Raw genomic sequence first — 12,268 nt, forward strand, 5'->3', positions numbered from 1 at the left:
TGAAGCTTCTGTATCGACTTTAGGAAGGTCAATGCAATCTCTACCTTCGATGTCTACCCCATGCCCCAGGTGGATGAGCTCCTCGAGTGGTTAGGGGAGGCCCAATACATCACCACCCTGGATTTAATGAAGGGGTACTGGCATTTCCTGTTGGCACCGGGTTCAAAGGAGAAGATGGCCTTGGCCACCCCCAGAGGGCTATGGAAGTTCACCCGGATGCCCTTCAGCCTCCACAGGGCCCCCGCGACCTTCCAGCGACTCATGGACCGCCTGTTGCAGGAGCACACCAATTACGCGGCGGCCTATCTGGATGATATCATGATTTATAGCCAGCACTGGGAGGACCACTTGTCTCGAGCGGCGTCCGTCTTGTGGACCTTCCGAGACACCGGATTGACGGTGAACCCCCAGAAGTGCAAGATCGGGTTCCAGGTGACTACCTATCTGGGGTATGTGTTGGGGCGAGGGATGGTACGACCTCTGGTGGGAAACGTCCAAGCCATCCAGGACCAGCCGGCACTGACTACAAAACGGCAGGTGAGGCAATTCCTGGGACCAGTCAGCTATTACCGCCGATTTATTCCCCACTTCGCCTCGATTGCGGCCCCTTTGATGGGGCTCCTGCTGAAAGACCAGCCACAAAGAGTCTGATGGACACCGGACTGCAACACAGCCTTCCAAACACTGAAAGACTGCTTATGTAGGGAGCCAGTGTTATACAGCCCTAACTTTGACCAGGTTGACGCCTCCGCCGTGGGGCTCGGGGCGGTCCTCTCCTAGACCATCAAGGGAGAGGAATACCCAGTGCTGTACATTAGTAGAAAGCTGTTCCCCCGGAGCAGAACTATTCCATGGTGGAGAAGGAGGCTTTAGCGGTTAAATGGGCGATGGAGGTATTGCGCTATAATCTTCTGGGAACCACCTTCACGGTGGTAACGGACCATGCATCCCTCAAATGGCTGCAAGTCATGAAGGACACAAACGCCCGCCTCATGAGATGGTATCTCGCCCTCCAACTATTAGCTAATTCTCAGCCTGGCCAAGCCTTGCAATTCTACCCTGAGTCTACTGTGGGGATGTAAATAGCTACATGTAAATGTAAACATCTAGGAACAAAGAATGAGGCTGGGGGACTCTATCCTGGGAAGCAGTGACTGTGAAAAAGATTTGGGAGTTGCAGTGGGTAACAGCTGACCATGAACTCCCAGTGCTTGTCTGCACTCCAGCTCCATCCCTGTAACTATGTTGCTGCGATGCCGCACAATAAAGTTTGAACTCCACGAGACTGACTTCAGAGCCGTTAAAGCCACTCAGCCACGCGTATCAATCCACGAGATCAGATCAAAGGCCTATGCACTGTTTATGACGTTTTAAAACCAGTCTCACAGTTTTTAAACTGGTCTCCCCATTGTCAGGCTGATCGCACGCTTTTAAAAGCAGTCTCGTGGTTTTCAAGCTGATCCCACAATTCTAAATCAAGTCTCACAATTTTAAAGTTCAACGTCTTGATTTTTAAACCAATCTTGTGAACGTCTGGCTGCCTCATGGTTTTTAAGCCAATCTCCCCCATTTTAAGCCAATGTCATGATTTGTAAAGCAGCAGCCTTGTGAATTTCTTAAGATGATCTCATGATTTTTAAAGCAATCTCACAATCTTTGGGTTGATTCAGTCACACATTTTTAATCCAATCTCAGGATTGTGTCAGGCCTGACTTGTAACTGTTTGCTGCTTTGGACTGGTCACTGTCCCAAAATCACCTGGGCCAGCTCCCCTCACCCCATTCAGCACCCCCAGGGCCGCAGGGAGGTGAGGGGAGGGATGGCTGGAGCATGTGTATGGTGGTTTATTGCGGCAGGCATGACACGCTGTGAGCTCTCAGTTCAATCCGGCGCACCTCTTCGCTATGGTGCACCTCACCCACTGGATAACTTTGCAGACGTTGGCGAAGACCCTGGGCTGTCCCTTCAAGGCACAGATGGACTTCCCCCAGGAGACCACACCCTGCAGCTTTCCATTGCAGACCAGTGGGCCACCAGAGTCACCCTGTGGAGAAAACACAGCCATCAGCAAATGCCCCCCACACATGCATGCTCACACACACACACAGATCTGGGCCCATCGCCTCCAACAGGGGGCGACAGAGACACCCACACACACACACGCACACAGAGAGGGACAGAAAGGGTTTAAAGAGCAGCAATGGTTCAAGTGGTCACACCTGTGCTGGGGATCACACCCAGGAGGTGGCTGTACATGGAGGGAAGCCCAGCAGTTCGGGCTTTAAGCGGATGGAGGGCAGATTGGCTGCTCTTCCATGAGGCATGAAGACCAGCTGGGGCCAGGGGCTGAGTGACATCTGCCCCTCAGCAGCATGCTGAGAAGGATTTGGGGGCAGTGGGGGATGATCAGAATACAAAGCGAGAGTATTGAGCGGGGTGAGCTCCGACACCCAGAAACTCAGTCACACCCGCAACTTCCCCGCTCTCCAGGAGACCTCCTTACCCGGCACGAGCTTATGCCGCCTTGTGGCACGCCAGCACACAGCATGTTGTCTGTGATTGTGCCTCCATAAGTTGTCTGGCACGTGGCCTGGCTGACGGTATAGATATTTGCGCACTGCAGGATGTCAGGTCGCTTCTCTGGGCAATGACAGAAAAACAAGTTCATGAGTAGGGTACAAGGTGCAAGAGACGTGAAAGATCCTCCACTGGTGTAAACTGGCATAGATCCACTAACTCCAATGGAGCCATGGCCGATTGACATCGGTTGGGATCTGGCCCTAGTGACTCTAATGGAGCTTCGGCTGATTGACACCAGCTGGGATGTGGTCCTGATTGATACAAGCTGGGATCTGGCCTTAGTGATTCCAGTGGAGCTATGGCCAACTGACACCAGCTGGGATCTGGCCCCATTCCTATTCTATAAAAGGAAACTTTTGATGATTCAACAGAGAAGCCAGAAAAAAACCCCAACCTCATTTCAGGTCAAACTAATTGTTTCGTTTAGATCCAGTATTTTACGTTCTAGTATAATATTTCGTTGTTATTTGAAGTGTGTTTGTAACATTTTAAAATTGTTTAAAAAGAAAAGGAAGGGTAATTACATAAGGAAATGTTCTGAACAGAAAAAAAAAATCAAGCCATTGTGACTCAGTGTTTTCAAAATGCAAAGTTTGGACTTTTTTCAGAACATTATTTCTGAAATGAACAATTTTGAGCAATCGCACGAATTGGTGGGACATTTGGTGATATTGAAGCTGCATTTTTCACCAAAAATTGTTTCAGTTGGAAGATTTCCCCCAGGAGAAGCCAAAGACCTTTGACAGCCTGTTAACGAGGTCTCCTTAAAGACCTTCCACTCCCATCCCCAAACTGAGCCCAGCCTCAGCCCCTCCTGTCTACACCAAGGCACATCATACTTTGGGGTGAAGTAATGGTGCCCCATCCTGACACGCTGCATTGTCTTCCAGGAGCGGGACAACTGGTAGGCAGGCTGATTGTGTTCACGTAGCTGTTGAGTTGAGCGGGCTCATCCAACTCCAGAAGCATGAAATCGTTGTCATGAGGCTTGAGGTTATACTGAGGGTGTATAAAATAGTTGCGGATTCTTCGTATCTGCTCTGTGCCTTCGTTCACCTTTAGATTATAATCCCCCAGACGCACCTGCAGTGAGCTACATGGAGAGAGGCCACAGGAAAAGATCAATAGATGGCTATTCAACTAGAGTTGGGCCAATCATAGAGTTTTCAGTGTTGAGGTAGCCTCCAAGACCTTGTCAACTTGGTTCCCCAAGAACTCCGTTCTGATCTCCGATCATCCAATCTTAGTTCTTTCTTGGCCTCCACTTAAACTCCATAAAGTTAATCAGACTTGCGTGTAAGGGATGGGTACGGGGCATACCCCAAATCCATACAATTATACAAGTATTGGTACCTTGTATACAAGTTTAACCCTCTTCTGATACATGCGTCCTCCATTTTACATTGTCTCATGCACTTTATGGTTGGTCCAGTTATTGTTCAGGCCCAGTTCATATACATCTCATGCATAGGCGCCGGGTATGTAAGGCCAGGGAATGCTTTGCCTTTTCTTACAACCAGGCATGGTCCCATCCACACTCTGCCCCTTCGTGCTCTGTCCTGCTGGCATGGGCCTGGCAGCGGTGGCTCTGTCAACCCGTTGCCTTTCCGCTGAAGCAGGCGGGGGCTAGAGTGCAGGTGGCTGCCCAGCCAGAGAGAGGGGGCATCGCAACACCAGTGCAGGCCGGCCTTATCCAGCTCTCCAGGGCTGGGGCTGCTTAGCCTGCCCAGTGCTCAGGCCATCTGGCGCTCTGGTGCTGGGCTGGCCAGCCCAGGGCCATTGTGGGTTGGGGCAGGGGAGCGCTGGGGCGCAGGCTCTGGGGGTGCTTGGGTCACTCAGCACTGGTGCTGGGGTGCTCCGGCACACACCCCACCCGGATCCGGAGAGCCTGGCTGGTGGTCAGGCTGTCCGGGGTGGGGCTCTGATGGGAGAGGGTGGTGGATGGGGCTGGGCTTCAGGCAGAAGGGGCGGGGCCGGGGATAGCCTCCCCAGCTAGACCGGCGGTTCACGAGCCACCCTTGGTATCATGCTTTTTTCTCAAGCCACACGTACACAGCATATTTAGTTAGTTTTCTTCCTGTGTTTATTTGGTTTCCTCCCTGTCTGCATAGCCTCCTTACACACATTCTTAGCCACTGTTGCTGATATGATTTCTTGCTCCTGATTTCACACAGCTGAAATGAAGAATTTGGTGAATTCACCATGAATTTGTGGGACATTTTTGTGTTATCAAAGCTGCCTTTTTCACCAAAAGTCATGAATTCCGTGTCCTTGGCTTTTGGGTAGGGTGACCAGATGTCCCAATAATATCAAGATCATCCCTATATTAGGGGCTTTGTCTTATATAAGCAACTATATCCCCCTTCTCCCCCCACACCAAAAAAAAAAAAAAAAAATAGTCCCGATTTTTAAAACATGCAACTTTTGGGACCCACTTAAAATGGTTATTTTGACGTTTGCCTTATCCTGGATTCCTGTGGCCTGCTCAGACCTAGTTAAACCTATGTGTGAGCACTGAGAATTTCAGAGAGTCAAATCTGGGTCAAAGATTTCAATTTTTCCAACAAATCAAACAGTCGGGGGCAAAAGCTTGTTTCAATTATTGCGTAACATTTCTGATAATAAACTTACAGGGAACTTTGAAAGAAAAAGTTGTCTCTAATGAAAAAATCAAAACATTTTGAAAATGTCGACATGAGACATTGCGATTATTTAAATGATTATTTATAGGTTTTAATTAGTTTTTCCAAATAGAAAAAATAGACCAGATTCATCCTAATACGCCAAGAGAGTTAGGACAAAAGGAGGTGAGGGGAACAACATATCTATCTTCAGGACCGGCGGTAATGATAGAGCTTTAAAAAGTCAGCCCAAATTGCTTTACATTTTTCGGGTGCGCCCATTCTGCGGAACGCCAGTCATTCAATTGCTGCCAGATCAGCCCTATCGCTGAGCGAAGCATCAATGTTTGGTGGGATTTGACTTTTCCATTTTTACAGGATTCAGTTTTTAGCGACCAGAGCCGCGTGTGGAACCAGGTTGCCTTGTCCCCAGGCAACCTCCAGCTGTCAGGAAATATATCTGAGGATGAAATGTAAAGGAGAGGGGCCACTGGAGGCGAATGGGGCTAAGGGCTGGGGAAGGTGCAGCAGGAGGCTTGGGCATGGATGGGGGACACCAAGGGTTATCCCCATGCAGCACACTCTCTCCCTTCACCCCTCCTTTGACTTACCCAATCTGTTTGGTGCAGTGGGCAGCAGTGAGCACCCACTTCCGGTCTATCAGGCTCCCGCCACAGTAGTTTCGGCCGTTCCTGAGGAGAGCCACCTGGTAGGGCCGTGAGCCGATGGGGCAGGGTCCCCCCCCAATGATCCGCGGTTCCTCTCCCTCTGATGCTGCAATGGAGAGAAAGCATCCGCAGTAAGCGGAGTGACCATCAGCCATGGCCGTACAGATTAGCCGGTGGCAGGATGACCATGAGATGTTACTTGCACCCGGCTGTGCAAAAGAACAAGGTGATCGGAGGATGGACCTAGTGAGGTATTTCCGGCCATGATCGGGACACATTAATTCACCCATGTTCCAGAAAAAGGAATTCCAACTGGAACAGTTGTGGAGAAGGGTGCTAGGATGATTAGGGGGACGAAGTGCCGATCTTACAAGGGGAGGCGGAAAGAGCTCGGCTTGTTTTCACCTAAAACAAAGGCTGAAAAGGGATCTGATGGCTCTCTGTAAATGCAGCAGGGGAAAGAGCTAGAGGCAACATTGGCACACGAACAAATGGGGATAGAGTGGCCATGAATAAATCTAGGCTGAGAATGAGAAGATGGTTACTAAATATGGGAGGAGGGGGTTGTGGAACAGGAGTGGGGGGCAAAAATACTCATTAGTTTGAAGATGGAACTCAATATGTTTATATGACAGAGTTGCCCCAGAATGATAATACGTTCCAGAATGATATTTGCCTTTTTTGTAGCTGCATCACATTGTTGACTCATTTTCAATTTGTGATCCACTGTCACCCACAGATCCTTTTCAGCAGTGTTGCCACCTAGCCAAATATTCCCTGTTTTGTAGTTGTGCGGTTGATTTTCCTTTCCTAAGTGAAGTACTTTGCAGTTGTCTTTACGGAATTTCATCTTGCAGAGTTCAGAGCAATTGTCTAATTTGTCAAGGTCATTTTGAATTCTAATCCTGTCCTCCAAAGTGCTTGCAACCCCTCCCAGCTTGGTGTCACCCACAAACTTTAGAAGTGTATTTTCCACTCCATTATGCAAATTATCAATGAAAATATTAAATATCCAGACACAGGACTGAGTTCTGTGGGACACCACTAGATACACCCACCCAATTTGACAGTGAAACTTTGATAACTACTCTTTTAGTATGGTGTTTCAACCCGTTGTGCACCCACTTTCTAGTAATTTCATCTAGACCACATTTCCCCAGTTTGCTTATGATCATGTCACATGGCACTGTGTCTAAAGCCTTTCTAAAATCAAGATATCTCTCATCCACTGCTTCCTCCCCTCTGCTAGGCCAGTAACCCTGTCAAAGAAGGAAATTAGGTTGGTTTGGCACGATTTGTTCTTGACAAATCCATGCTGGCTATTCCTCATAGCCCTATTGTCCTCTAGGTGCTTACAAATTGATTGTTTAAAAATTTGTTGCAGTATCTTTCCAGGTATCAAAGTTAGGCTGCCTGGTCTTTAATTTCCCGGGTCCTCTTCGTTCCCCCTTTTAAAGATAGGTACCATGTCTGCTCTTCTCCAGTCTCCTGGGACCTCATCTGTCCCCCCAGGAGTTCTCAAAGATAATTGCTACTGATTCTGAGATTGCTTCAGCTACTTCCTTAAGTTAAAATTCCTTAGAGTGAATTTCATCAGGCCCTGCTGACTGGAACACATCTAACTTAGCTAAATATTCTTTAATCTGTTTGTTAGAAATAATCAAACATGTTGTCCTGGGGGCGGATTGGGGAGATGGAACCCTTTATTGCCTGCTCGTTCCACCTCCACGCCACGAGTGAGCAATGAGGGGGTTACTTTACAATTCTTTTAACCATAGCAGTATGTGAATGTGTACATTTCCAGCAACTCCCCATACACCCTTATTTGGTTACATTGACCCCTATAAAATGAATATTAACAACTACATAATGAATTCAATTATACCCGCCCCTGTTTGTTATTTACAAGCTTACCATACAGAGGTCAGGCACATAACCTTAAAACCTATACATTTTACACTAACATTCTTTAAAGTAAAGGCATGCCAGGGGAGGAAGAAGATAATGGTTTTTCCACCCACCAAGGCCTTGTACAGGAATGCCGATAAACGTATCCCCTGCCCAGATGGCAGGAAGGGAGGAGAAGAAGAGAGATAACAGACTCTAACTGAAATTCACAGAAACAAGATATGCCCTCACCATGACCCCATTCCCTGTAATTTAGGCCTGGCCATTTGTCCAGCTTTTAACTCTTTACTCTCCTACACTGTTCTTTCCCTATTTTGGCTTGCGTTCCTTCCCCTTTGTTGTTAATATTAAATGTGTTGAGTATTTGGTGTCCATTAACTTTTTTAGTTACAACTGAAGCAAAATAGGCATTAAATAGCTCAGCTTTCTTGATGTCATCTGGCATTAGCTCTCCTTCCCTGCTAAGTAGAGGACGTACGCTTTCCTTCGTCTTGCTCCCAATGTATTTAAAGAACTTCTTTTTATTGCCTTTATGTCCTTTGCTAACTCATTTTGTGCCTTAGATCTTCTGATTTTGTTCCTACATGTTTGTGCTATTCTTTTGTTCTTTTCCTTAGCACTTTGTCCATATTTCCACTTTTTGTAGAACTCCTTTCTTATTTTCAGGTCATTTAAAGAGCTTCTGATGGAGCCATTTTGGCCTCCTCCTATTCTTCCTATCTTTCCTTCTCATTGGGATAGTTGGAGTGGTGCCTTTTATATTGTCTCCTTGAAAAACTGCCAGCTGTCCTGAACTCCTTTTTCCAGTAGATTTTCTTCCCATGGGATTTTACCTACCAGTTCTCTGAGTTTGTTAAAGTCTGTTTTTTTGAAATCCATTGTCCTCATTATACTGCTTTCACTCCTTCCTTTCCTTAGAGTCATGAAATCTGTCATTTATCGTTTCATGATGACTTGCACCCAAATTGCCTTCCACCTTGAGATTTGCTGCCAATTTCCCCTGTCAGTCAGAATCAAGTTTAACATACTCATAACTTCTGTGGATTGGGAACCTATAACCGTGTCTCTCAACCTTTCCAGACTACTGTATCCCTTTCAGGAGTCTGATTTGTCTTGCGTACTCCCAAGTTTCACCTCTCTTAAAAAGTACTTGCTTACAAAATGGGACATAAAAATACAGAAGTGTCCCAGCCCTCTATTACTTAAAAATTGCTGACTTTCTCATTTTTACCATATAATTATAAAATACATTATTTGGAATATCAATATTTTTCTTACATTTCAGTATATAGAGCAGTATAAACAACTCATTGTCTGTATGAAATTTTAGTTCCTACTGACTTTGCTAGTGCTTTTTATGTAGCCTATGTAAAACTAAGCAAATATCTAGATGCATTGATGTACCCCCTGGAAGACCTCTGTGTACCTCCAGGGGTACATACCCTGGTTGAGAACCACTGATCTATAACATACACTCACCATTGAGTTAAATTTGCTTGTTCCTTTTGCAACTTCCCATACCCATGTGTCCTTCATGAATTAACTTTAAAATCCTGGAATTTTTGTTTGTTTTTTTCTCTGAGGATAAATGGAAGCTTAACACACTTCCCTTGGAGGGGAACGTTTTCTGCCACTGAAGGTTTATCTGTTTAGGCATGAAATGCTTTTTCCATCCAGAGTGTAGAACATGCATCATGGACTCCACTGTCTCTTCCTCTGCGGTAGCATGTAGTCACATATCCCACATGTGAGGTGGCACACCAGCTGAGAATGTTGATGTGGAAGTCAACCTTGGATTTGGTTTCTGGAGCATGGCCTTGGTGGGTCACATTTCAGATCTTGGCCAATGCATCATCCCGCAATGATTTGACTTCCTGATGCGTGTTTTGGAAAGATTTCATTTAGCGATTTCCAAGAAAGAGAACAGGGAACGATAGGTCATTTTAACAATGTTCAAACCGTTCTCCAACCACTTTTTTGAAGCGCTCTCGCGCCTTGGCAGCAGGAACTTGAAATTTTGCAAAGAAAAAGCCCTTGAGTCGGAGGTGCCCTGCACTATTCCCATGAAAATTCATCCAGATTTGGTCAAACTAAAAGCCTCCGGAAATCACAATTTACACATGCTCAATAGAATAGGGGGTTGGTCAGTGATCAGGGTTTCCTGGCTCTACCACAGCACAAATATTTAAATGTGTCAAGCTTTTAGAGTGGAACATTTTCCCATTGGAAAATGTCATTTTGCCAAAGTCAAAAATTTCCATGGGAACATGTTGATTGTGATGCAAATTTGTTAAAAAAAAAAAGATCAAAGTAAAACGGTCTCCTGTAGGGGTTGGGCTCCACAATCAAACTACATCTTCCATGATGCCTCACAACCTGGAACTCCCATGATGCACTAGCATCTCCACACCAAGAGGTGCATGGTGTTTCATGAGATAGGCAATCTGACAGGGCATTGGACCTTATCCAAAAAGGCCATTTTGGTTTGTCTCATCAAAGTAATTTTTTGTTCACATTTGCTTTAAAGACTTAACATTATGTTACAAATGGTGCTATATAAAAGTTATATATTTTTATACCTGCTTTACATTTAAAGCCATTGAAATCTCGATGAAAAAGACTTATTTTTCCACCCCAAAACACGTTTTATTCATTCATTCATTCGTGTCAGAATTCTTTCTTTTTGCCCTGATTTGAGACGAACACAGATTGTGAAATCATGGCTCCATGCCAGCTCTACAAATAATAGAGAATAATCAGACACGAGGCCTGAATATATTAATTCCCTTTCGCAACCTTAGTGACGGGAATCAATAATGGGACTGCCAGGAAGGTGGCTTTTCATAACCAGCCACCCACCTTAAGCACCGTCTGGAAGACATTCCTGCCCTGAAATTGCAGAAACTTCTCACCCAACCCCACTTTGGGATCTCTTGTGACTTTTTCCTACCTGCTGCCCCAGCCACGAGCATTGCAATGATCAGCAGCTCCATGGTGGTTGTGGTGATGGATACGGTAGGAGTCTTCGCTGTCGTTATTGCACTGAAAGATATTGAAAAGGAATCGCTGGGCATAGGTGTCTTGAGGAGGATGGATGGTCTCGCGAATAAGGTGCTGACTTAGGATTTAAGGAAGCCAGGCTCTTTCCCAGACTCCCATGAGCAAGCAGTTTCTCTGTGCTTCAGCTATTCTGACTGTACCATGAGGAGGAGAGCCCTGCCTACTGGGGGAGGATAAATGTACTGTGGATAGTCTGATGGCAATGGGGGCCCACTCTCCCCAGGGGCATTTTCCATGAAAAGATCTGATCTGTTGAGGGGGAAAACCTCAATCCAGATTAAAAAGATTTCCATGCGCTGCACTGAGCCCACCCTCTCTCCTCCAAGCTCCGCTTCTAACGTATCACCCCAATAACAGATGCAAGCGCACCCCATAACCAGTCTACTAACAAAGAAATGAATAGATTTAAGGCAATTGATCTGGCCCTCATCACGGTTCCATCTGAGTGATCTCATCATCTTTACCGTACTTGGAGAGGTAGAGCAGGGCTATTATTCCCTTGTACAGATGGGAAACTGAGGTAAGAGAGAGACTAAGAGACTGGGCCAAGGCCACAGGGAGGCAGCGGCAGACCAGAGATTAGCCATGTCTTCCGAGACCCAGCTGAGCAGCCGAACTGCCAACCCCTCTGTCTATACTGAATGCCCTGTGCCATGCCCCACAATCCCCCGAATAACAGAGCAGTGTCCCCATGACATCCCATTGTCACTCCAAAACAGAGAGATGCCCTAAGTCTCCCCTTAATCCCCCAACAACAAAGCAATGCCCCCTGGTATCCCAGAATCACCCCAATGACAGAGTGATGCTCCCTGGCACCCATAATCAGTCCAATAACAGGACAATGCCCCAAGCCATCACTCTACGTCGCTCCCAAACCACAGCCATCTCCTTCCCACCCTGCCATGACCCCCCACCCAGTCAGGCTTCCTGACAACCAGGGCTGGACTGTCCCTGCTTCACCTGTAGCTCCTGCTTGTGGCACCCGGGAGCGGAAGAGCCTCAGGCAGTTGTGTCTTGGACAAAGCCAGGAATCCTTTCTCTGGGGTGGGATACTTTATATGCCAGGGAAATGGGCTGTTCCTTGTGAGTCAATAAGTGATTGCCACGTCTGGGGAGCTGCCCCACATGTCGGCAACCAGGTGCCTCCTCCACCCTCACACTCCTGGCTCTGGTACATCAGGTTTTGTGGAGCTGCGGGAGCAAGGCAGCCTTTGTTCCCGCCTCTCTCCTTCGCAGGGGCACCCAGCAGGAATTAGCCCTGGGAACGGCGCCTTCTCCATTGCCGAAAGCGACTCCCTGAGCCTGCCGCTCTGTCTCCTGCCACCAGAACAAGGGGGTGCAGAAATCGGCGAGGGGCCAGAGAAGAGCCACGAAGGCTGGGGGCAGGAAGGGCCTGAGGGCTTGTCCTCACTTGAAACGCTACAGCGACAG

General features: G+C 47.0%; 1 protein-coding gene across 1 annotated transcript; it reads right to left on the reverse strand.

The window, feature by feature from the left end:
• Positions 1 to 1,876: 1,876 nt before the first annotated feature.
• Positions 1,877 to 10,770, reverse strand: LOC137151445 (trypsin-like). Its single transcript, XM_067545705.1, has 6 exons — positions 10,728 to 10,770; positions 8,671 to 8,685; positions 5,813 to 5,975; positions 3,420 to 3,673; positions 2,504 to 2,640; positions 1,877 to 2,044 (listed from the first exon to the last, which is right to left on the reverse strand). Exons 1-6 carry the CDS (start codon positions 10,768 to 10,770, stop codon positions 1,877 to 1,879), a joined length of 780 nt encoding a protein of 259 aa, XP_067401806.1.
• Between the last annotated feature and the right edge of the window lie 1,498 nt (positions 10,771 to 12,268).

The sequence above is a fragment of the Emydura macquarii genome, unplaced genomic scaffold, assembly GCF_026122565.2.
Source record: "Emydura macquarii macquarii isolate MOO-44397 ecotype Brisbane River unplaced genomic scaffold, CSIRO-AGI_Emac_v2 contig_1068, whole genome shotgun sequence".
Classification (NCBI taxonomy): domain Eukaryota; kingdom Metazoa; phylum Chordata; order Testudines; family Chelidae; genus Emydura; species Emydura macquarii.